Here is a 24,951-nt window from a genome sequence, read left to right as displayed (position 1 = left end):
CAAAAGCTGATGAAATGCTGATAAATGATGATTTCAAGGCACAGTTGAGAGTTACTGCATTGAGTACTAGGCACCTTCAAGGTCAACACTCAACAACTCATGCCAAGGTGAATAAAATTCAAGAAACCTTGATCCAGCAAGATAAGAATGTGAAACTTGAAAAGAACAGATTTTTCAAGCCTGCCTTTGACAGGATTGCCTACATTGAGAAAACTCAGGAGAAGCAACAAACTCAGATTGATGAAATTCTAAAGAATCAAGCTTCTCATCAAACTCAACTCAATGAGATCCAATCCTCAGTGGAATTGCTTATCTCTCTTCTTTTACCTGCTGATGCCAAAAAGGGGGAGAAAGTAATTAAGTCCAAATACAAATCTACTCAATCACTGAAGGGTAAGGATGATGGAAAAGATGACTAGGGAAACTCTGGAATGGGTAGAGGTCATGGTCAAGGCAAAGGTGGCAAAGGTTCTTCATCAAAGACAACTGAAATTTCTGCACAAAGAACAAGTTCTGATACTGGGAGAAGAATAAGTTCTGATACTGGTAAAAGGATAAGTTCTGGTGAACATCTGGAATTTGATGAAGAAATTTCAAAGAAATTATTTCTTAAAGAAAATCTAGGAATGGACTTTGAGAGTCTAAATGAAGAAGAAGCTAGACTCAAAGCAGAAAGTGTCAAGACAAAATCTAAAGCTTCTGTTGTTAAAAAGAACTTCCAAAGCATAAGGGTATTGTGATAAAAGAAAGAACAAATTCTGAGGCAACCAAAGCTAAATCACAAGTGGAAGTAGATCCAAGGTCCAAGGGCAAAGAAAAAGTTGATGAACCTGTAAAGGTTTATATGCCATTCATGGATGAAGAAATAATTGATGAAGAAGATGCTAGTCTTACTCTGATGAAAAAGAATATTTCTCAAACAACCTCTGACATGGCTCATGTTATTCAGAGTCAAGACTTAGTAAGTTCTGATATGATAGTGAAGCAAGCAACCTCTGAGATAGCTCAAGTTGACTTGATATCAGAAATTAAGGAAAAGGAAACCTCTGACATTGCTCATGTTAAACCTTCAAAGATACTCTTACCAGGATTCACCAAAGCTCAACAGACTCAACCTTTGAAGACTACATCAAGTGGTTTTGAAGCAAGAGTTATTATAGGAAAGGAAGCAAGAGATAAATCTGGATTGGGTAGTTCTGATGAAAGAAGAGTACACAACACTACAAATGATCCAACTTCCTTAAGTGAACCAGGAGTAGGAGCAACTCCTGAAAGATTGAATCAACTTGAATCTGTACAAATGGCAGTGACCAATAACCTGCAGCTCTGATACCAACTGTAACACCCCAAATCCGGGGTCAAGATTTGGTGTCACTAAACAATCCTTACATAGAATAAAAAAATAAATAAATAACCCCTTGAATCCGGATCGTTTACAGGTTATGGTATGAAACAAGAATCTGATCTTCTACAACTTACAACAACTAAAATACAATTGTAAATACCTCTGAATTAATGCTCGAATCATATTCTTCTAACTTCTTCAACCTTTCGCAGCGGAGATTTCTCGAACTTCTGCTGTCTATCTAAGCTATTCATTTTTATCCTTATCTGTTTCTGGCAGAAATAAGAATTGACAAAGCAAGAGTGAGCCAAAAATGCCCAGCAAGTATATAATTTGAGTTTTAAACATTAATTTCAAAGAAAACTTCCAGACAAAATCTCTGAAATATTCTGAAGGGCGAAACACAAAATCATTTAAAGGATATACCTCGTTATCTTAAAAATCAATTTGATTTGCATTGCTATGAATCACATAGGACATAATGACATTTTTGTAAGAGCTTTAGAGATCGCGTGTTTTCAAAATAGCTTTTGGTATCATTTCATAATTGAGCAATGAATGCAATAACTATTCATAAAACGACGTTCAAGAAATTCCTAACTATTCAGTATCCATCATTATCGACTAAGTTTCCATAGACTTAGCCTGCTAAACCAGCCTGATAAGGACGGGTTGAATAATTAAGAAGATCTCAATTCATTCAAGATCCTAACTATCACTGAGCAACTAATGCTGCAGCAACAATCTGAACCTTGAATATATTTAGAAACATTGTAATTTCCCGAAACTGAGTGCTAAGAAAGAATAACTTTAAACCATAATCACATTTTATTTCAAGAGGGAATGCCATTAATGGCGAACAACAATAAATTAGACTGGACACTAGAACCAACATATGCACTATAACCTGCTGATCAGTCAGGAGATAGTGCGGATCTATACCCAACTGCATAGACCCAACCAACATATGGGGCACCCAGGAAACTATGGCCTAAAGGGGTCCGGTCCATCTCCGGCCCATAGGATCCAGCTCATCACTGGTCCTCATAATAACCGTCCAGCCCGTAGAGTATTTTGATATCAAATCATTTTGATTTCAAAACATCCCAAATTAGGGTTCGCAAATAACCCGAACGAATGGAAATCTGCTCAAGAGAGTAATCGAATTATAGAAACAATAATGGAAAGAACTAGCATAATAAGAGTAATTGCAGCGAAATATAAAACAGTTTAACTATTCTGAACTTAGAATAGGAGCGAATAAATATTTACAGTATTTAAGGAGAAAGGTAAAAGAAAATTAAGAATACTTGCAGTATTTTAAAAGAAAAATCCAGAATACTTGCATGATAAGATTCAAAATAAATATCACTTGAATAATAAGTGATAATAGGAATACTTGCCTCAATAAGCTTTAACCGTTATTACTGGTTGACTTTGGTTCGACTTTGACCTTTCGGCTTTATCGTCCACCTACTATCCTATTCTCGATACGATCCCAACATTCAGACCCTTTGGTTGGAACTTCGTTGATCTCGATGTCTAATCTCTAGATCGTTCCTAGTCCGATGTCATGTCTCGGGTCTTCCGTCTAAAACCTACAGGGTTGAAATACCCTAATTCAGATAATCGCTTAAACTTACATCAAATCACTATTCTATTTTACCCGTACGATTTCATAACCGAATTCATATTTATATGTATTATCTAAATACACATAGCAATTACGGTTCACATCTTCGAAACTCAGTTCGGTATTTATTTTCAGAAAATACGTATATTCGTCATTTTGAAAAACAGGGTAATCGATTATTTATAAATTATCTTGTCTCAATCGCAGTCCAGTTCATATAATATAATTGTATATGATTATTCGACGTTTCCAATAATTATAGGTTACGTTCCCAATATTTCGGAATTAATTTCCTGAAAATCGGGCAGCGCCTCCTTCGTTTATCGGCCTACCCATCGAGATCAAATCGACGTCAATCACAACATAACAATCACATCAAGCAATTCAATCCACAATCCAATTACCAAGTCCCAAACTTCGATTCGCTTAATTATTATTATTACTCATATTTTTCATTTTTATTTAATTAATAACGTAGGACTCAGATAAAAATCATCATTGCCCACCGTCGGCTCGCCGAAGCTCATCGCCGACGGCGGTAAAGTTCGTCGGTACTCGATAAATTTCGGGTTTCCATACGAACCTCACCGATTAAATATATAAATTCCCGCACAAAAATTCATTTTTATTTCATGTATATTATTCAAAGGATTTCCTGCAGAAAACTAATAAAATATTAATAACATCCCAACCAGCAGCACAAACGCGCGTATAATCAGAGAATACCATCACGCAACCGGAAAAAGGAAAAGGGACGGCCGGAAAAACAGAGCAGGAACCGGAAAAACACAACACACACACTTGAACACCCAGGTACACACACACACAGATATACAACACACATATATATATACACGCAGGAGACACGCACGCACACGGGTCAACACGCGCCACTCGTCTCGCCGGAATGGCGGAGGCGGCGGTGGTTGAACTGGGGCGGCGATCGAAGAAAACGGACAAGGTATCAAGTTGGAGCTATTTACCGAACAATAAGCCGGAAAAAACCCAACCCAGACGACGGTAAGGGGGAGAAACAGCGAGAGAATCAAGGGAATAAGGGAGAGAAAGAGGAGATTCGAGAGAGAGATGTAACAGAGAGATTGGAGAGAGATTGATTGAGGGTTGAAGAGAATAGACGGGTTGAACCCGATAAATAATCTGCCCCCCCTTCTTTATTTCATTTTATTACTTGTTGAATTAACGAACAATACGATACTCAAAATTTGGAATATCTGACGAGTAATTACGAGTATCATAATTCTGAAATTTTCCCAAAATAACATTTAAAATTTTATCGAAGTAATTAAAATTTAAATAAATAAAATTTTCATAATTCTTTACAATATTTTTAATGATGCGTAACGTATCTGTATTTATCGATTTAACGAATAAATGTTCAATAAAATCACTTTAAAATAAATTAAATGCAGACAGCTCGATAATTACTTATAAAATTAATCTTCGTATCCAACAATTCACAGACAATTGATAATACAGCAACACAAAGCTGACATAACCATCACATATTTTATTTATTTAATAATTCGATAATTATATTTACATATTGAATCAAAAAAATAGGTTACTTAGCCTCTAAGTAACTAAAAAGTCGATACAATTTTAATACCAGAATTGGGTAATTATCAAAACAAAGCTCCCTATAAAATACTTTATACGAAATTAAGGTGATAATGTCTCGCCTTTTGAGAATATGGATTCTTATCGATATATAAAATGATTTGCGTATTGAAAATTTCACACCGGGACTCGTACATGTCAAATGGTACCCCGGATCGAGAAAGTCAAAACACGGAAAATGTTCAAAATTATCAGATTAGGTTAGGAAGGAGTTTTCGGAAGAGTTTTGGGTTGTAAAAACACAGAAACATTTGAAGTGGAACGATTTCTGATTTTAAATAAATTAATTTTATAATTATGTAAGAATAATCATTATTAATTCTATAAACTCTTATAAAATCATATAATAATCCAAAAATTACCAGAAAACTACCAAAATTATCTAGATTTAATTCTGGATAATTAAAAATTAAAATATCTAGATTTTATCAGAAATAAACATTCCAGATATTAATATCAATTATCAAATAATTCACCAAAATTCACATAAAATCACATAATAATTATTTATTGATAAAAATAAATACATAATATTTCCCGGGCGTTACACACGTTTCCTATTCCAAGCACTTGTGCAGCACTAGCATTCCCCATCGTCTCTGTCACTCCATGACTCTGTTGATAAGATACAAACAAGCTAATATCAGCACAAATATGTATATTAGCTCCAGTATCAATCAACCACTCATGTGACAGATAAGTGGAAAGTAGTTCAGGGTTGTAAGTAACATAACCGTCATTGGTTCCAGAGGTAACAACCTCACCAATGACCATGTTAGCTACTGGCCCACTCGTGGTTCCAAGTCCAAGCACAGTATTTGCTTGAGCTACCACTCCAGCTTTCTTAGCTTTCTTACTTGGACAGTCCTTACTCCAATGACCAACCTGTCCACAAGACCAACATGGTTTGTTCGCTTTTGGTTTCTTAGCCTTGTTCTTGTCAGGTTTAGTGTTAGCCTTCTTAGTGACTACCTTTCTTTTCTGTCCTACAGTCACTACATTCACCTTCGAGCTCCCATGTTCCACAGGCAACACATGTCCCTGTTTGGACTTGTGCTGCTCCTGTACAGAGATGTCCAGCATCAAGTTAGTCCATGTGATCTCTCCTTTCTATCTTTTCAGGGAGAGAGCAAACTTTTTCCAAGACTTAGGGAGATTTTCAATCACAGACATCACTCAAAACTTCCCAAGCAAGACCATATAGGACTCATCCAAAGCATGAATCAAAATCTCAAACTCATGAACCTGTTCAGTCATGGATTTCCCATCCACCAACTTGAAATCAAGAAACATAGCCACATAATACATCTCAAGACCTTAAGAATCAGTATTATGGGTTTGGTCCAGCTTATCCCACAAGACTTTAGCAGTATAGGCATCTGATGAATAAACATCGAATAAGGTGTTCTCCAAGGCTGCAAAATGGCTGCCCTAGCCACCCCATCCTTCTCAGCCCATAAAGCATAAACCTTAACAGATTCAGCTTTCTCTTGATCCAACCCAGGAGGATCATACTGTACCACTAACCATAGACCCTTAACCGTTAACCAGAGCTTCATTTTTTCTGCCAACGAGAAAAAGAAGCTCCACCACTGAATTTATTAGGCATACCCGATAAATCAATTGCCTGGGGAAAATGATACGTGGTCCAGTCAATGGTAGTAGTACCACCAGAACCAGAACCAGTCTCAACAGTTTTAGGAACATCACCAGTTTCGTTAACCATCTTGCTAATTAACTATAATCTCTTCAAGATTATTGGGTATAATTCTAACTACACAGCAACAATGGGTAAGTATATATATATATATATATATAATAACAAGAACAATGCAAATAACCAAATAACCAATTAACGAAATAAAACACGAAGGCAATAACAAACTATAAAGACTGTAATTGACAAAGAAAGTAAAGAAAACTTATCTCTTATCGCTTTCCAAATTCTGATAAGAAGAAGAACACAACAGCTAAGTCGCCAAACCCTTCAAGAGGACTTGATTGTTCTTGAAGAGATTATTGCCTCCCACTTAAGCTGTGATGGAATGCAACAATATCGCTTCCGGGATAAAACAGTAACAGATCAATCTGGCCACAGAACAAACAATGATCAACGGTGACTCATACCTCAGTTTGCCCATAAAACATATGCAACTCATATATATTTGCATGGTAGGCACCGAGACTTGTGTCATATTTATCTCAAGTGTACCTCTCAATATATAGGCATCTCAAGTTACTCTTCTTCTATTTTACTCGATGGTACACCAAGTAACAAAACAGAAAAAGTAATCAAAATGGGTTTTCCTTATTATTTATATTATATCCTGATTAATTAATATTAATATTACAAAATATATTCAGAGTATGATTAAAATAATCCTTACTCAATATATTTTATATTAATAATTAAATAATCAATATAAATAATTAAACTTGTAATAGAAAAGAAAAATATAAGAGTTCCCACTAGCTCTAGGCCACACAAGCATTCCACTTATGCTAGTAGTTGTAAACAACACTAACACAAGATGCTATATAAACTCAATATCTTTCTTTTACAATATCAATGTGGGACAAAATCCCCATAACCCATTTTAAACAAGCAACTTTGTCGCAATATATTCATGGATTCCACTAAGAAAATGTCTTAGATCCAAATATGAAAGTTTAAGTCCTCATGTCAAGGAACAACCTCCAAGTGTTAGCTTCCGGAAATCATATCAAGAACATATATAAAATATGCCTCAAACTTTCCATTTTCTAACAGAAGGTATATGAAATGGGTGGGCTTCGATACTCATTTGTATTCTTTCATAAACTGGACATTCAAAAAGTTATAGATGGGGGCCTTGGTAATTTGAGCAGGTGATGCTAGTTTATCATCAAGTCAAGGAAGGGGAAGATCCCCTAGAGTTCCAATGCACAATTCGAAATGTGGGTTTAAATATATAACATACCAAGAGGGTTCTTATCTTAGAATATTCTTAAAAGTGTGGGTTTGTTCATTGGCACGTATATCAAATCAAATCTGAGTATATTTGTAGGAGAATGGAAGCCTTATGTACGTATTAGAGTTTTAATAAACATAAAAAAACCCCTGAAGCGCAGAGTGAAAATAAAGAAAGAAGGAGATGGATGGAGCTCCTTAAATTTTAAGTATGAAAGGATGGGAACATTTTGTTTTGTTTGTGGGATTATAGGGCATTTTGAAAAAGATTGTAGTGTCGTTTATGCTCATCCGGAAAAAATAGTGGAGAAGGCATATTGTGGCTGGTTACATGTACCAAACAAGAACACAAGAAATAATACAGGATCTCGGTGGCTTAGAAATACGGGTGAAGGAGATGGTATATGGAAAAAGAGTAAAACCACAAAAATAACCACCGTAAATGACGGAATACAAGGAAAGGAGAAATTCATGGATGTTGACGGAGTGATACGTCAAACAACAGCTGAAACGGAGAAGGCCAGGATCCAATCACGTGAAAGTAGGGAAGTGTTAATGCATGGAGAGAATAGTGCAATCATAAAACAGAAAATGGGGGATGTGGGGGTAACAGACAAGGAAAAGAAAGGCGAAAATATAGTTATTGTTACTAAAAGGAAATGAATGGATGCAAATGCATTGGAAGAGAAGCATGGGCTAGATACGGAGGAATATATCGACAATCAATCATTAGTTGGATAAAAAACTTGTTAGTGGTGGGTCTTGGAGTTCAGGCCCGTCAAGGGTCATGAGTATTTTAGCTTGGAACTGTCATGGGCTAGCTAACCCACGGACAGTTCGATTTATTTATGAAATCAATAACCAACTTCAGCTCAACGTAATATTCTTAAGCGAGACATTAGTTAAGATAAAAAAAGTAGAAAAAGTGAGTAAAAAATAGGTTTTGCGAGGTACTTTATTGTCGAGGCTCAAGGACATGATGGAGGACTTGCTTTGTTCTCGAGAACTGAAGGAGGAGTAAATATTATGGGCAGTTGTAGTAATTTTATTTACTTCGAGTGTATTCATGAAAATATCGACAATTGGAGGTATACGGGTTTCTATGGGTGTGCAGAGCGAAAAAGATGGGTAGATTATTGGAAATTGATAAGGAGTTTATCAACAGTTTCGACACTACCCTGGTGTATTATTGGAAATTTAAAGTCATGGGTTCTATGGAAGAAAAAAGAGGAGGCCAACGTCAACTGAGAGCATTGTTAGCTGGCTTTTCGGAAACTCTAATAGAGTGTGGATTGGAAGACCTGGGATTCATGGGGGATATCTATACGTGGAATAAAGAAATGGGACGGAGAGATGGATACCAGAGAGGCTGGATAGAGGTTTGGATACAGAAAAATTGTGTGAGATGTTCCTAACTGCAGAAGTACATGTTCTCGAAGTATCCATGTCTGACCATATGTCGTTGCTCTTACAGCTGAATCGATAAATATATGTTCAAAAAGAAGATGATTTCAGTTTAAAAATATGTGGATTAAGAAGAGTGAATGCAGAAGTATTTTTCAATCGAGTTGGAATAAAGGAGATACTACAGATATACTAAATAAAATGGTGAGGTGTTATGCGAAATTGAAAGAATGGGGTGGAAGTTTAATCAAGGATATGGAAGTATGATTGGAAAAATATATAACTGAGATGAGAAGGTTGAGAGCTCGAAGAGATGAAGTTGGATTCGATAATATGGAGAGGCAAGATGGAACTACTTGCGATTACTTGAGAAGAAAGAGATATTCTAGCGACAAATGACTAAACAATTTTGGCTCCGTGATGATGACAAAAATATCAGATTCTTTCATAAGTATGCCTCGATAAGAAAGGAGTATAATAAAATCAAAAGGTTGAAAGACGATAATGGAGAATGAAAATATACAGATGATGAGATTCAGGGGCTTATTACAGAGTATTTTGAAAACATACTCCGTACATCTGGGCTGAAGGAAGGTTTATCAAGCAGAATTGTGTTTAAGCAATTAACTGAGAATCAAAAACAAACACTGGTGCTGCTAATAAGTGATGAGGAAGTTAAAGAGACTATATTTTCTATACACCCAGATAAATCTCCAGGTATGGATGGGTTGAATCCGTTATTTTTTTCAAGCATACTGAAGTATAGTTGGACACGATGTATGCACTTTTTGCCAGAGATTATTTGAAACAGGTGAACTACCCAAAACTATCAATACCGTATTGATATGCCTGATTCCCAAAGTAAAACATCCAAAAAAGTGGCAGATTTAAGGCCAATCTCCTTTTGTAATGTACTAATGCGTATATTGTCAAAGGTTACGGCAAAGAGGGTGAAACTAACATTTCAAACAATCATCTCGGAACGACAAAGTGCATTTATTGATAATTGACTTCTGACAGATAATGCACTGGTAGCCATTAAGGTGAATCATCACATCCATAAAATAAAGGGTGCAATGGGGGTTGTTGGTTCGAAAGTCGATGTGTCAAAAGCATATGACAGACTAGAGTGGAATTTTATTGAATTTATGCACCAGAAATTTGCTTTTCCTCGTCTTTGGACAGATTGTATCATGAAGTGCATTAAAACGGTGAGCTATAGTTTTATACATGATGGAAAAAATTTTGAGAATGTTATACCTCAACGCGGAGTGCGTCAAGATGATCCTATCTTACTATATCTTTATATAATGTGTGCTGAGGGTCTGAGTGGCATAATGAGGAGGTTTGAGGAAGATGGTTTGAATCATGGTTGCAAGATAGCTCGAGGGGCCCCTCATGTATCGCATCTTCTATTCGCAGATGATTGTTACTTTTTCTTTAGAGCATCAAAGAGTGAAGCTAGTATGATGATGAATATTCTATAGCAGTACCTAGGTGTTTTTGGACAAATGATCAACAATAATAGATCAAATGTTATCTTTAGTCCGAACACTAAGCTGGAAGATGGACAAATGTATGTAGAATTCTACAAGTTCAAGAAACTGAAGCACCGGGGAAGTAACTTGGCATGCCTATACGAATGGGAAGAAATAAGATGGAGGTATTGTGGTTCTTGACAGACAAGGTTCAGCATAAGTTGCAAGGTTGGATGAACTACGATCTCTCTAAGCAAGGTAAGTTAGTACTATTATCATCGGCAACTCAAGTACTACCTAATTTCTGGATGAACTTATTCCTTATCCCGGCTGGTATCTTGAAGATATAGAGAGATAGATGAATGGCTTCATGTGGGGAAGGGGAGCATCAGGTAAAAGGTTTAAATGGATGGCTTTGGTCAAATATGTGTATGCCTAAGGGTTGTGGAGGATTAGGAGTATATGAATTGACGAAATTTAATTTAGCTATGTTGGGTAAAAGTGTTGGCGTTTACTCAATCAAACAAATGGACCCGTAACTAAGATAATGAAGGCTAAATACTACCCTAACATGTCTTTTCTTGAAGCACGGGTGGGGAAGAATTCGAGTTACATTTGAAGGAGTCTAATGGAAGCCATAGAAGTTGTTAAAACGGGAGCCAGACGTAAAATTGAAACTGGTAAAGACACTAAATTTTGGCATATACCCTGGTTACCGGATGTAGAGAATGGAAATCTAACAACACCAATACAGCACCGGTTAAAGGATTTTAATATCAAAAATCTGATGGATGAGACAGGAAAAATATGGGATGCATAAGTAATTGATGATCTCTTCTATAGTGAGCTAGTCAGACGTATACCGATTTCAATGAGTGATAAAAAAGATACCAGGTTCTGGATTTTAGATAATAAGGGAGAGTTCACCGTGAAAAGTGCATACAGATGGCTACAAGGGGTGTTTAAGAATATACATAAGAGTTTTTGGCATAAATTATGGTCACTAAAACTCCTTGGTAAAGTTACCCACTTTTTATGGCGGGTATGTAACGGATGCCAACAAACTGCGAGTGGATTGTCAATTAAACAGGTGGTTCAGAGTGATCAGTGCCCATGGTGTTGGAGTTCAGTAGAAATAGATACTTATGTGTTATTTAACTGTGCGTTTGCTCGTATTGTGTGGAATATGGCAGAATTACAGCAGGTGGTGCAAATACTACCACATGACAAAGTATTGATGGTATTTCTTAAAGTGTTTGAAGCATGTAACAGGGAACAATGTGTGCAAATTGGAATGCTGGCTTAAGCAATATGGAACACAAGGAACAAATAGGTATGGCAGCGAATTAATGGATCGGGGTAAAGGCCACAGCTACGCATTTTCTTACAGAATTGAGAAAAGCTGAGGTGCATAGCGCAGGAACAGGTAATCATATCTAGAGAAAACCAATGGACGGAAGGGTGAGTGAATACTGATGCTGCTGTGTTTCAAGATGAAAGTATCGGATTGGGATTTATAATGTGTGACTCACAAGGACGTTTTCTGGGAGCTAGATGTTACATACCGGAGGGAGCATTGGTCACCAAGGGAAGCTGAGGCGATTGGCATGAAAGAAGCCTTGTCGTGGGTAATTAGCAGGAGAAATCATTTCTCAGGTGCTTGTGGCTGCGTGCAACGGAAGTCCAGGAGAAGAATTGTATTCAATTATTGAAGCATATAAATCCAGTGCTAGTTAAGTTTGTATATCGTTCGCCGAATAGTGTGACACATGCTTTAGAAAAAGCTAACTATTCTATGTCAGAAGTAAGGGAATGGGTTGATACCCCTCCGAATTTTATTTTGCATGTACTCGAACGAGATTTGATTTAATTAATGAAAGTATGAAGTATTCATAAAAAATCCATTAAATACTGATCGGTCTAACCACTTAACTCATTTTCCATATTTTTTACTACTCCATTTGTCCCTCCCATTTGTTTACATTTTTCTTTTTGAGATATTTCTTCCAATTGTTTACATTTCAAAATTTTCCAAAAATAGTAAAATTTCTATAATTTTTAAAATAACTGCATCCACTACTTCTCTGCACTATACCCACTTTATACATATAATATTAATCAGTCTCATTACTTTACACAATTTTTTAACTTTCATCGCTTATTTTATCATTTTTATTAAACTCTTGTTCAAAATATAAAAATTTGGGAGGGATAGAAGGAGAAATAATTTACACTTTTTCTTAATTTTTGTGCCCTGGCCCAAGGCTAAAATTGGGTGTTTGGTACTGAGAAATTAGCAATTAAAAACATTGAAGTTTTTTGTAACAAGCTACCAACTAAATTGTTTTGTTCGCTCGTAGAACATTAAGCGGTGCTCTAAAAGAGCACGAGATGATGAATCTTGTTACTCGAGTTACTAGGAAAAACACTGGACCGTCCAATTTGCCCAATGTAAATAAAAGGCAATAGGCAATAGGCAACCGCCCAGATAATTGATAAAGCGATCATATTAACAGATCTCAAACGCCTTGTTCATATCTGATTTCAATTCATCTCAAAATACTTCACAACTATGATATTTAACGAGCTCCTACACTGCTGTACTATGACCTGGGGGAAAATTTATAGGGTCTTAACATCTTAATCTTTCTTCATTTGTACAACGATCAAATAAACAAACACTGATAAACAGTAGAAATTAGAATATTAGACCAGCACCTTAAATGAACAGAAGTACCAAAAATAGTAAAGCTTCTTCATTTTAATATTAGACACATGCGATTAATCTAGCTAGCTGGTCTAAATGTTCAAATAATATTAAAATCAAACATCAAGTTCTGGCTAAAAAAATAGTCAAAGTAAAATCTTCTCCGCATACAAGTAGACTCCAGGTTTGCTTCCACAATCTGCAAATCAATAAAGAAATTTGATGTTAATATACAAAAACTAGACCATGAATATAGTGTAGATCACTGTTCAACTAGAACATTCATACGCAGTGATTTTTTAAGCACTTTAAAAAAAATATAACACATCCAAGTAAAAAAAATATGACCTTGAACAAGTGATCTCCACAACAGCAACAGAATCTTTCACATCATAAGATTAGAAGGAAGCACCTAGTTGATAGTTAAAAAGACTACGAGTCTACATCCCATCGTTCACATACATATAAAAATATAGTTAGTTGAATCATTGTAAATTCTGCAGAAAAACGTCATGGATACAGGCCACTAGTTTAAAAATTTCAAAAGAAAATAGTGTAGGAGCAAACTTTATCGAGCCCTAAAGACCAATAGACCCATAACCACAGATAGTCCTACAGCAACACAACTGAGAATTTATTGCAACAATATTATTACAAATGAAATCAAAGATTGTCAAAATAAATCAACTTCATGTCACAAAAGTTATGCCATTGCAAAATCAGTTATGAAGCTTACTTAGAGTGATACCAATAGATCCATTCTTAACCTTCAAATGTAACTAGGCACATAAAAGTTATAAGTTCAGCAGTCAGGCTACTGATAAAATTTAATTTAGCCCTCACATGGATTACTGGATTCTGTAGGTTGGAGAAGAAATAAGCTACATCAAGTGAGCAGTCTTTCCTCCATGGGGATATGCAAGAATTTGGGGTAACCCACGCGCTTCATTAATTTCCACAATGAAGCATATCAAGGGAATAAAACTTTAACAAGAACAGTGTTGGAAACTTGATATTATTTTATATCGGTAGAAAACCTTGTATGGCAATTATATTAGAGGTGAAAATCAGATGACTAACACTATAAACACATACATGGTAAATTAAAAAAATTACCACATATATAGCCTACATATATGATAATAGCAGCTAGAAAACATGGAATAAAAATTGAAGTTATTCATTTGGCCAGATTATAGAGGATGCTTACCTCACTTGGGGTTCCTGAGGACAATGATCACCGAATCGCCTCGAAGAAACATCTTGCTAATAAACCTATCTTTGTTAACTGGAAGAGATTTCTTCTTGCCTTTACCAGCCTTTGGCAGCTGAGTGTGAAAAAATAATAAACGTTAAAGACATCTAATCTTGTAAATGCAAATTTAACCAAAACTAATCATAGGTAAAAGCAAACCTCTGTCCACATCTCCCTAACATTTTCTAGCACCATGTTGCAGTGTCGGTCAAAAGCTCTCACACGACCAAGAAGCTTCTTGTTGTTACGGCAGTTAATAAGGACCTGGAATGGGCACAATAAAAAGAAGTTAACTCAAGCCTAAATATATACACACATCATTTATACCTGTCACTAATGTGACACATCCTGACTTCTTCCTATTATATCATTTATATGGAGCTAAATAAGCGGAAATAGAAGGATCAATACCTGTGTGTTGTTTTTAACACTCATCATCAGCACAGAAAGCGGCCCTGTGTGGAACTCCTCTTCTTCATTCTTCGCCTATAAGGATGAGTAAAGCATGCAGCATACTTATAAGAATACAAGCAGATAATGTATAACAAATTAATATATGATATTTTAAATTAATTAGATCCCTATAACCGTAGCACCAACTTAAGTAATTCTCACATAACAAAAGATATTAATCTGTTGTGTACCCACATAAAAACAAAATGCAAAATACTCATATAATTATACCAATATACCATACAAAAGAGATGATGGTTTGCTACAAATTAAAGCATTCATAGGTTTACATTTTTAGAATATTAGATGTCTGACTTTATAGATTTCAAGTAAACAGTATTTGACATCGGAAACAGATTAGAATGGGATCAAAGGAAAAAACACTCAATCCAATTGTTGGTACACAAAACTATGGTCTAGGCTCTAGAAATAAAGTAATCCGAAGAACTAAATTCTACACATATAGCATTCAGAACTAGTGCAACCTGCAACCTTCTCAATGTTATTTCGATGTCATGTTGACCTACTGGTCCTCATGGCATGCCTTGTTTTCTCCTGTTATCTGATAATAAGAAGCAAATTTGATTGGATAATAGGTGTCGAACAAATGGTGGGTCGGGTTCAATGTTAGGTCTGAAAACCAAAACCAAGTTTTTATCATAGTAAAATAACCCTGAATCATACAAACATGCTCGAATACCATGTCACAATCTGTATTCTGTGTAAATTGTATGATTAAGAAGTGGGTGATCAAAGATAGAAGTACTAGATCAATGGTATAAGAGGGCGTTTGAAAACTTGGATTTCATTTCAAATGAGGGATTTCAAATGACAGGATTTGAGTTGTCATTTCAAATTCTCATGTTTATACTAACATTTGAATGTCCTGGATTTCAAATGAAATCCAAATCCAAATTCCAAAACAGCTTATTTGATCAAATCCAGAATTCAAATGAAATCCAGTTTCTCAAACGGGCCATAAAGAGAATGTAAGGGGACAAAAATGTTATTGCATTATACAATCAGGACTTCTTGCTAAAATAGATTTACAAACTTATTCACTATGCTCGCAACAATAAACATGATGCCACGGTGACCTATTGGCATTTATGTTCAGATGTCATGCCTTATTATGGTTATACATGTAACATGCATAGTTATTAACATATTGCTTAGTATAAACTACCAAGAAACTTCTCTTAAACCGTGCAAACTAAGAACAGCTTTGCAAATTGACATGGCAAGGAGGCAACAATAACATAGTCCTCAGATGCCAGCTCTAGACATCAAAACAATTTCAATAATTTAAAGATAAAGTATTAACATAATAAGATAGTGAGAAAACTTACAGGTACATCCTCATCCATAGGTCGACTGCAAGGGAAAAAATAATTAAAAAAACGTTAATAGCATAATCAAAACATAGAATAACAACTAGAAGCAATCATAGTAAATTCATATAGAGAAAACAAGGTAACAAAAACAGAGTCTTAAAATTATCATAACTACAGTCTACAAACATATTTGGTCACTAATCCTAAAATGGTCCTTGTGACCTTTGTTGTTAAAATGCTTCGGCTCCGATTATCATCCTATCATATCAGATTTTCGACACTCGACGACTCAGGGCCAAAATGTTGGACTAAATTTGGATACTTTGACCAACAAAAGGCAGTGAATCACGGAGAAAATAGGAGAAGATACCCCTTGTTAATTATGCAAAAATGTAAAAGTTTAATTTTCATAAATTCATTATAATAAGTTAAAGAAATCCAATTTCAATTTGCAAAATCCTTGAAGAAGTCATCTTCAAATGTAAGATCTTTTATCGAACATAATTTTCATAATACATCATGATGTTCGCATGCTAATTGTACGAATATTATCCACTATAATATTCAATACTTCGTTCACAGAAAAATTAAGTCACAGTGAGACAAAAGTCACAAAACCATGTCAATTGTTTTTCCTGAACTCTAGATAAGTGCGAGTTAGTGTATGTGTGATTGTCAGTTTTTCTAGACGGCGTAATACTAACTAATTCAAAGCTACAATACTATTCTTTCTCGAATATAAACTAAATTGTCGACACACCGGTCCCAAGGTCCCTAACTTCACATTACACTTAACAAGACCACACAAACAAATTAAGTCACTAGAAAATTATAAACCTGGACACGACATAATCTACTTTGATATATTTATAATAATAGTGTGTTATTAATAACAGAGCAACAAGCATACCTCATATTTAATCGAAGAAAAAAGCTCCAAAATTCTGCAAAAGAGAAACAGAATTAAAGTTAATCGCACTGTCTGAAACCCTAGAAAGTATGAGAATAAACTTGTATGTGTACATTGAGAACCTTACAACTGAGATTACATCAATAGCAATAACATTTATAAAATATATACACACAGACGAAATCACAGTTAGGGTTTGGTACCTTGGTTGAAAGCGTTCTTGAGTGGTTTCGAACTTTCCCCCTAAATTAAAGGATTAGCATTAGAAATAGAGCTTATATTCAAGTCTTAAATGGGTTTCTATTTTCTAATGCCCAACAACAGCGTAAACCTATAATGGGCATGTCTGGCAAACAATAACTTACTGGCCTGTAACACACAAGTTATAACATTCGTAATTTTATTATTTTATATATATAAATTTTAAAAATAATAATTATATATTATTGAGATTAGTGAATTTAAAATATTTACTTATTATTTTGTATGTATCATATTATTAAAAGATTCAAAATTTTGATAATTAAAGTCTTAAAATACCCTCCTACTTTGCTTTGTTGCGCGCGAGTGCATAGCCTGTGGGAAAGTGGAGTTTTGGATTATTTGGTATTGTTCTTAATCATTGTTTTTCTAAATTTTCTTGATTTATTAATTAGATTTTGAAAAGTTTTAGCATACTTTTCACGAAGATATTCACCAATCGAGAAAACGAAACAATATTTCGCTTTTAGAGAAAAATTCTATGGAGACCACATTTTCATCGGAGACCTTGGAGACCACATATGTTCTACAATCAAAACACTATAAAATATATTATTTTGTGAAGTATGTTTTACGCGTATCACTAATTCATTGAAATTATTGAAGATCATTTAAGTTTAATAAGTAGAATGTGTATGTTCTGCAAGCTGAACAAATGTTCTGCAAACTTAACATGTTTTGCAGAATAAAATATTTTTGTAATTTTTTACATGCAGTACATATATGATATTCAAGATTTTGAATAAAATAAGGATATTTGTAGAGCATAATTCGCAAAAAAATATATTTTGCAATGTTTTTATATAATGTTTAACTTGCAGAACATAAGTGGTCTCCAAGGTCTCCAAAAAAAAGTGGTCTCCATAGAATTTAACATTCGCTTATATTAGTATTAATATTGTTTTTTTAAATATTGTTTTTTATTTTTTTTCTTGATTTATTAATTATATTGTTATATTATCATTTGAATTACTAAAATTAATTTTGTACAATTCCCTCCACAAGAGGTAAAAAAGAAGTTGAGTGTAATTAGAAATTAAGTTAGATAATAATTCGTAGAGTTTGTAGTTATATTAAATACATGATTTAAATTTATTTAATAAAATTATATTTGTTTAAACTTTGTTTTGGAACGTGTTAGCATACTTTTTAGGAAGGTGTTAACCAACCAACCAAACGAAATCATGTTTCGCTTATAATTGTATAGTATAGATAAGACGTCACAACTTGTAACTTATAGACTAGTATTTGTCGACATCTTATAAGTTGATAAGTTGAATGTTAATAACGACGTATTTTATCTCAACTTATTTTGATATTTCGATTTTTTATAGTAACTTTAATTTTAAAATATATGTTTTAAATTGTCACTATAATTAAAAATTTATGAATTAAGATAATTATATTCAAAATTTATTTATTTTATTTTATATAAGTAAAAATAATTGACTTATAAGTAAAGTTATCCAGACACTTTAAGTAACCTATAAGTATTCATCTACTTATCGCTTTTAAATCACTGATTCATTTTAAATCATAAGGTACTTATTTTAGTATTTCCCAAACGGGCACAATATTTGTCTGCTTATTTTTATTTTTAGTTCAGTTTTCGAACACTTTCGATCATGATTATAGAAATCGATCGATTTTTCAAAAATTACCGATATAAATCGTTCAAAAATCGGTTAAAATATATATCTGATTTGATAGATTCCAGATAAATCGCCAATCATCATCTATTTTTTTAAAAAAAATCGCCCGATAAATCAGGAAATAGGTACCTCGGTCGAATAGTTTCTATTTTAAAATCTGTAAACTTGATTTCAGTTGAATAATAATTGTTATATCATTAACATTATTCTAAAAATTGTCGAGTCGACCGATTACTCTGTTCGAATACTCATATAGTCATATATAACCCCCCATCCGATCGAAGTTCTGAGTAATCAAGTTCAAAAATGATTTTATAAAGAATCAGCCAAAACTCAGGACTCCCGAATTTTAGCCGATTCTTTATAAAATAATTTTATAATTAATTTCCACCTATGAATAGCAAAATTTCACACCACAACAAAATGACCCTGCTCTAAAAAATTAACATCCTATTGCGATAAACACATTACCTTATTAAACGAACCCGCAAGTACATTCTCTTTCGAAAACTCAGCAAACTTAGTTTTGCTAGCACTACCAAATTTCTTAACGCACCCATCAATATAATGCACGTGTACCATTTTATTCATGTAGCTAAAATACACAATAAGGTTCAAGTTAGTCTTGTAGCAAGATCATAATCATAAGTATGACACAAAAGGTGCTTATTATTCGCAATATGTGTTGATATAGATTTAGTGTGAAGAATATGAAAAAGATACTTGACAGGAGTATGTGTGTGGCTGCACATAGGAGTAGTAGAGTTGTAGATGTGGCTGCGCGGATGAGTAGTAGGGTTGTTCGTGTGGCTGTGCGGAGGAGTCTAAGGGAGACAAATGTTGATCTAAAAAAATGAAAGTAGTCAAGTAATGAAGTATAAAGAAGAGAGTAATTGTGAGATGTATGTTTATAATATATGTGTATTGTTAGGTAATGAATAAAACACAAAGGGGGGGTGAATGTGTTTTGGATGATTTTTAAGCTTTTTGAACTATTATGGATGTGGTGAACAAAGTAATCTAACTTGTAGAGATAAAGTGTTTTAACAAAAATAATAAAACTTGCACATGAACACACTATCTTCAAAACTCACTTAATTTTATATTAAAATCAAGTATTTCTTGCTACAAATTTCTGGGTTCTTTGTAGATAAAGAACTCAGATTCTTTCTTGAAAGAGTTACAAGAATTCTAGATCTGTTTGTTACCATTAAAATAAAGCATCCAGTGTTTACTTTATAGAACAGTAAACACTGGTTTTACACAGCATGCAATAGCATGTACTAAACACTACTTTAAGTTAACTAAAACTTTCTATTTCTGGCTTAGTGTATCATTGCAAATCGTGCATGTCTGTGACTTTACTTTGTCAGTTAATATTGGTCTTTGATCTTGTACACTTCAAGCTGTTTTTGTAGACTTTTCAAATCAGTGATTTATTTGTTTGTTGATTGATAATCTTGGATTTTTAACTGGTCTGCATTTTGTACTTGAGTTTTACATCGAGATCTCCAGTTTGTTATATAGAGAACTCGACATCTCGATAAGTATAACAACTTATCGAGATCTCTTATTTCTCTATAGTTGTTTTGACTTATCGAAGTCTCTGAGTTCTCTATAAAAAAATTTGGCTTGTCGAGATCTCTGAATTTCTGCATCTAGAAAAGACTTGTCGATATTTCTGAAATCTCTATTTGCATATTGACTTATCGATATCTCTAAGATCTCTAATGAGAGTTTGACTTGTCGATATCTCCAATCTTCACATCTTCATTTTGGTTTGTCGATATCTCTGAGTTTTCTAATGCAGAAATGACTTGTCGATATCTCCAATCTTCACATCTTCAATTGGCTTGTCGATATCTCTGAGACGTCTCTATAAGCTTTTCTTGACTTCTCGATAAGTCATTTGGGAGTTCTCGAATGACTTCTCTATATGACTTATGATAAGTAGATTTTATATCCACTTGGAACGCTTTATTACAAGCTTAAATTGGTGTTTTGGACTCAAGTTGTTGGTATTTTGATGTGTTTTTGTGCTATTGCATTTCAGGTATCTAGTTAAATGAAAAAAGGAGCTTTTAAAGGAAATATGATGAAAAGTGATCAGATTTGGAAGCCAAGGCCATTTTCAAGTTGTAGAAAATCTCGTTAGCTTTGTGTGGGCAGTTGACTCGCCTAATTCTGACGAGTAGAACTCAAGTTATGGCCAAAATACGATTCATCATAATTTTCCAGAAGCCGCCCACGCGGCCGCGTCAGAAGTGCACGTGACCGCGTGCTGACACGCGGCCGCCTCAGACCCGCGTGCGACCGCCTGCTGATGCGCGGCTGATTTCGATGATTTCGCTGAAAAAGCCTTTTTTGAGTGGAATTTGATAATTTTAAGGGTACAGGTCCACTAGGGGCTTATATATACTTAAAAAAGGGTTTTCATCATCCGGGAAGATTGGGAGATCAAGGAGAAGACCTAGAAGCACAAAATAACTCTGAAAAAGAAGATCTTGTTTTCTACTTATGATTCTTTGAAAATAGTTGTAACTTTGGATGCTCGTTTTCATTCTTGTTGAACCTAGACTTTTTTTATTCGTACTTTGATTATTATTCAGTTTATTAAGACCTTTTTTTATACCATGCTTTCATTGGAACCCATGATGACGATGAGTTCAATTATGGGCTAATCGTTATCATGGAATTCTAGCGAATTTACTTATGGATCTCAATAATTAATTTGTTTCGATATCTTGGTGTGTGGTGATTGATTGATACCTAGTATTGATTGTGCTTATTTGTCTTATGTGCATAGCTAACATATAAGATAGTGTTAATCTCTATTGAAGCGACAGTGAATATAGAGGTTTAGAACTTTCCATGCTAGCATAGGTTCATGTATTTGTTATGCATGATTCGTAGGTAATTTTAACCACCTTACTTGCCCTATGTAATCGCGATAGATAACTTGCGCATTAAACCGTTATGTTTTCAATTCTTATAGACATATAAGGACTAAGCATAATTGGTGTCTATTCAACTTCTATCTCTTTTGTGGATGCTTGGTAGTAGGGTATTCGTACAACGAAAGTTGGCGTTTACTAGTTTCGTGTTATTTGATTAGTGTCATCACCATTACATGCGAAGGTTAAGAACAATAAGGCTATTGAATGAAGTATTTAATGAAGTTAGAATCTCATGTTTGTCATATATATTAATTCAACCATTCTTGTTCTCTTACTTATAATTGTTAGTTTAATCTCTTAGTTTAATCAAAACTCAATTTGTTATTTGTCTTAGCATTGAGCGACAACCATACATTGTTGTATAGGTGCATAAATTGAACTTAACCTAAACCAGTCTCTGTGGGAACGGATCTGATTTATATCTTATACTACTTGCGAACGCGTATACTTGCGTGAATATTAGCGCATGTTTTCGCCCTAACAAGTTTTTGGCGCCGCTGTCGGGGACTCGGTGTTAATTTTTAGTTTATGTGCTTGTCATCAGTGGTCGTTAAATTTCACTGACTCGGATTCTTTTACTTTCACGGTTTATTTTTTTGTGTTTCAGGAACTCATTACAATGGGAGATCCAGCAGCACGAACGAAAGCCTTGATGGATTTTTCTCAACCCAAGATCAATGACATTCAATCTAGCATTGTCCGGCCAGCTATCATAGCTAATACCTTTGAGATCAAGCCTGGCATAATTCAATGGGTGCAGAATTCAATCCCGTTTAGGGGTTCTTCAACGGAAGATCCCAATATGCACCTTAGGGATTTCATTGAGATCTATGACACATTTAAGTTCAACGATGTTTCTGAAGATGTTGTGAAACTGAGATTGTTCCCATTCTCTCCAAGGGACAAGGCTAAGAGCTGGTTACACTCTCTACCAGCTTGTTCGATTACTACTTGGGAAGATCTTGCTCAGAAGTTTCTTACTAAATTCTTCCCTATGGCGAAGACAGATGCACTCAGGAATGCTATTACTCAATTTGCGCAGCAAACGGGAGAATCGCTATGTGAAGCTTGGAAGCACTACAAGGAGATGCTTAGGAAGTGTCCTCATCATGGAATGCCTGATTGGATGATCATCAATTATTTTTATAATGGGTTGGGAGCACAGTCCAGACCAATGCTCGATGCAGCATCAGGCAGAGCATTATGGGCAAAGAGCTATGAGGAAGCTTATGATCTAATTGAACTGATGGCTGCTAATGAATATCAGTATCCAACCCAGAGATGTCCACAGGGAAAGTTAGCAGGAGTTCTTGAAGTGGATACAGCTACGACTATCACTGCTCAAATAAAGGTGTTGTCTATGAATATCGATTCTCTGGCTAACTATGGTGTTAAGCAGATAATTAGTGTTTGTGAGCTGTGTGCAGGTCCGCATGTGACGGAGCAATGCGCTATATCTAGTGACTCAGCTCAGTTTGTGAACAACTTTCAGAGATCGCAGCAACCAGTTCCAGACACTTATCATCCTGACAACTGGAATCATCCTAACTTCAGCTGGAGCAACAATCAGAATACGATGTAATAGCCGTTCCAGCAGTTTGGAAATAAGCTATACAACCCTCCTGGTTTTCAGCAAAGAGAGGGCTTTAGATTTGCTAGGATTGGTACACACAGATGTATGTGGACCAATGTCTACGCAAGCCATGGGTGGATTTTCATACTTCATTGCTTTCATAGATGATCGATCTAGATTCAGATATGTGTATTTGATGAAACACAAGTCTGAAGCCTTTGAAAAGTTCAAAGAATATAAGTATGAAGTGGAGAAACAAACCAAATATAGTATTATAACTCTTCGATCAGATCGAGGTGGTGAATACTTGAAAGGAGAGTTTCTAGCTTATCTCAAAGAAAATGGTATAGTCTCCCAGTGGACTCCTCCATATACTCCACAGTTGAATGGGGTATCTGAAAGGAGAAATCGAACTTTGTTAGACATGGTTCGGTAAAAAACTCATGGTGCATGTCTATCTTCGAATGAAAAATCTGAATTGAAGGAGTTGCGGCTTATGTGCAAAAACCAGGCCCTTATATGCCAAAGCCAGGTTGTTTCAATCAAGACTCTGGAGAACCAAATAGGGCAAATTGCTAAGGCCTTATTGAATCGACCGCCAGGAACGCTTTCTAATGATATAGAAACAAATCGAGGCAAGAGGGAAGTTGAAGAACAGGTGAACGCCATCACCTTAAGGTCTGGAAAGGTCGCAAGTCCCCAAATTCAGCAAGACGAAGAGCTTGAAAAATCTCAAGTTTCAGAAAATGCAGTTGTGGCTGAAGAAGAAGTGCAGAAGGAAGCAGAGGTGGAACCAAGGAAGACTACTATGGAACACACTCCTCCTGAGGGTAATACAGGGGAGAAACATATATATCTTCCACCTCGATTTTCTAAGAGGCTGCAGAAGAAAAAGCTGGATAAGCAGTTTGAGAAGTTTTTGGAGGTGTTCAAGAAACTTCATATCAACATACGTTTCGCTGAAGCTTAAAGATCCTGGAAGCTTCACTATTCCTTGCACCATCGGAAACTTGTCGTTCGACAAGTGTTTATGTGATTTAGGAGCTAGCATCAATCTGATGCCCTTATCTATCTTCAAGAAGCTTGGTCTTCCTGATCCGAAACCAACATACATGTCACTGCAACTAGCTGACCGTTCCATCGCTTATCCACAAGGTATAGTGGAGGATGTCTTGGTCAAGATAGATAAACTCATCTTCCCTGCTGACTTTGTAATTCTTAATTTCAAGGAAGATAAGAAGATTCCCATTATCTTGGGAAGACCATTCTTGGCTACAGGCCGAACTATGATCGATATGCAAAAAGGAGAGCTTTCGATGAAGGTTTACGATCAAAAGGTCACTTTTAATGTGTTCAAGGAAATAAAGTTACCCACAGCTAAATAGGAGTGCTTTAAATTAG

The 24,951-nt window shown here is 35.1% G+C and overlaps 1 protein-coding gene and 1 non-coding gene across 3 annotated transcripts; both read right to left on the bottom strand.

The window, feature by feature from the left end:
• Positions 1–13,135: 13,135 nt before the first annotated feature.
• On the bottom strand, positions 13,136–17,452 carry LOC141695183 (uncharacterized). Of its 2 annotated transcripts, XR_012564343.1 has the most exons (8): positions 17,311–17,452; positions 17,108–17,141; positions 16,213–16,237; positions 14,822–14,896; positions 14,570–14,674; positions 14,366–14,483; positions 13,504–13,595; positions 13,136–13,354 (listed from the first exon to the last, which is right to left on the bottom strand). XR_012564343.1 is itself a non-coding variant. In XM_074499447.1 (7 exons), the coding sequence occupies exons 2-6, from the start codon at positions 17,110–17,112 to the stop codon at positions 14,367–14,369; spliced, it is 327 nt and encodes a 108-aa protein (XP_074355548.1). In that variant the 5' UTR covers positions 17,113–17,141; positions 17,311–17,452; the 3' UTR covers positions 13,136–13,354; position 14,366. The 2 variants fall into 2 exon arrangements, 1 of the variants encoding a protein (XP_074355548.1); XM_074499447.1 differs by lacking the exon at positions 13,504–13,595.
• A 5,534-nt stretch (positions 17,453–22,986) lies between these two features.
• On the bottom strand, positions 22,987–23,093 carry LOC141699233 (small nucleolar RNA R71). The gene has a single exon (XR_012565709.1). It is a non-coding gene; the product is annotated as a small nucleolar RNA R71 (small nucleolar RNA).
• Positions 23,094–24,951: the final 1,858 nt, after the last annotated feature.

This window comes from Apium graveolens, chromosome 11 (genome assembly GCF_009905375.1).
Source record: "Apium graveolens cultivar Ventura chromosome 11, ASM990537v1, whole genome shotgun sequence".
NCBI classification, from domain to species: Eukaryota; Viridiplantae; Streptophyta; class Magnoliopsida; order Apiales; family Apiaceae; genus Apium; species Apium graveolens.
The sequence above is the reverse complement of the archived record's forward strand: the minus strand, read 5'-3'. Positions and strand labels throughout refer to the sequence as shown.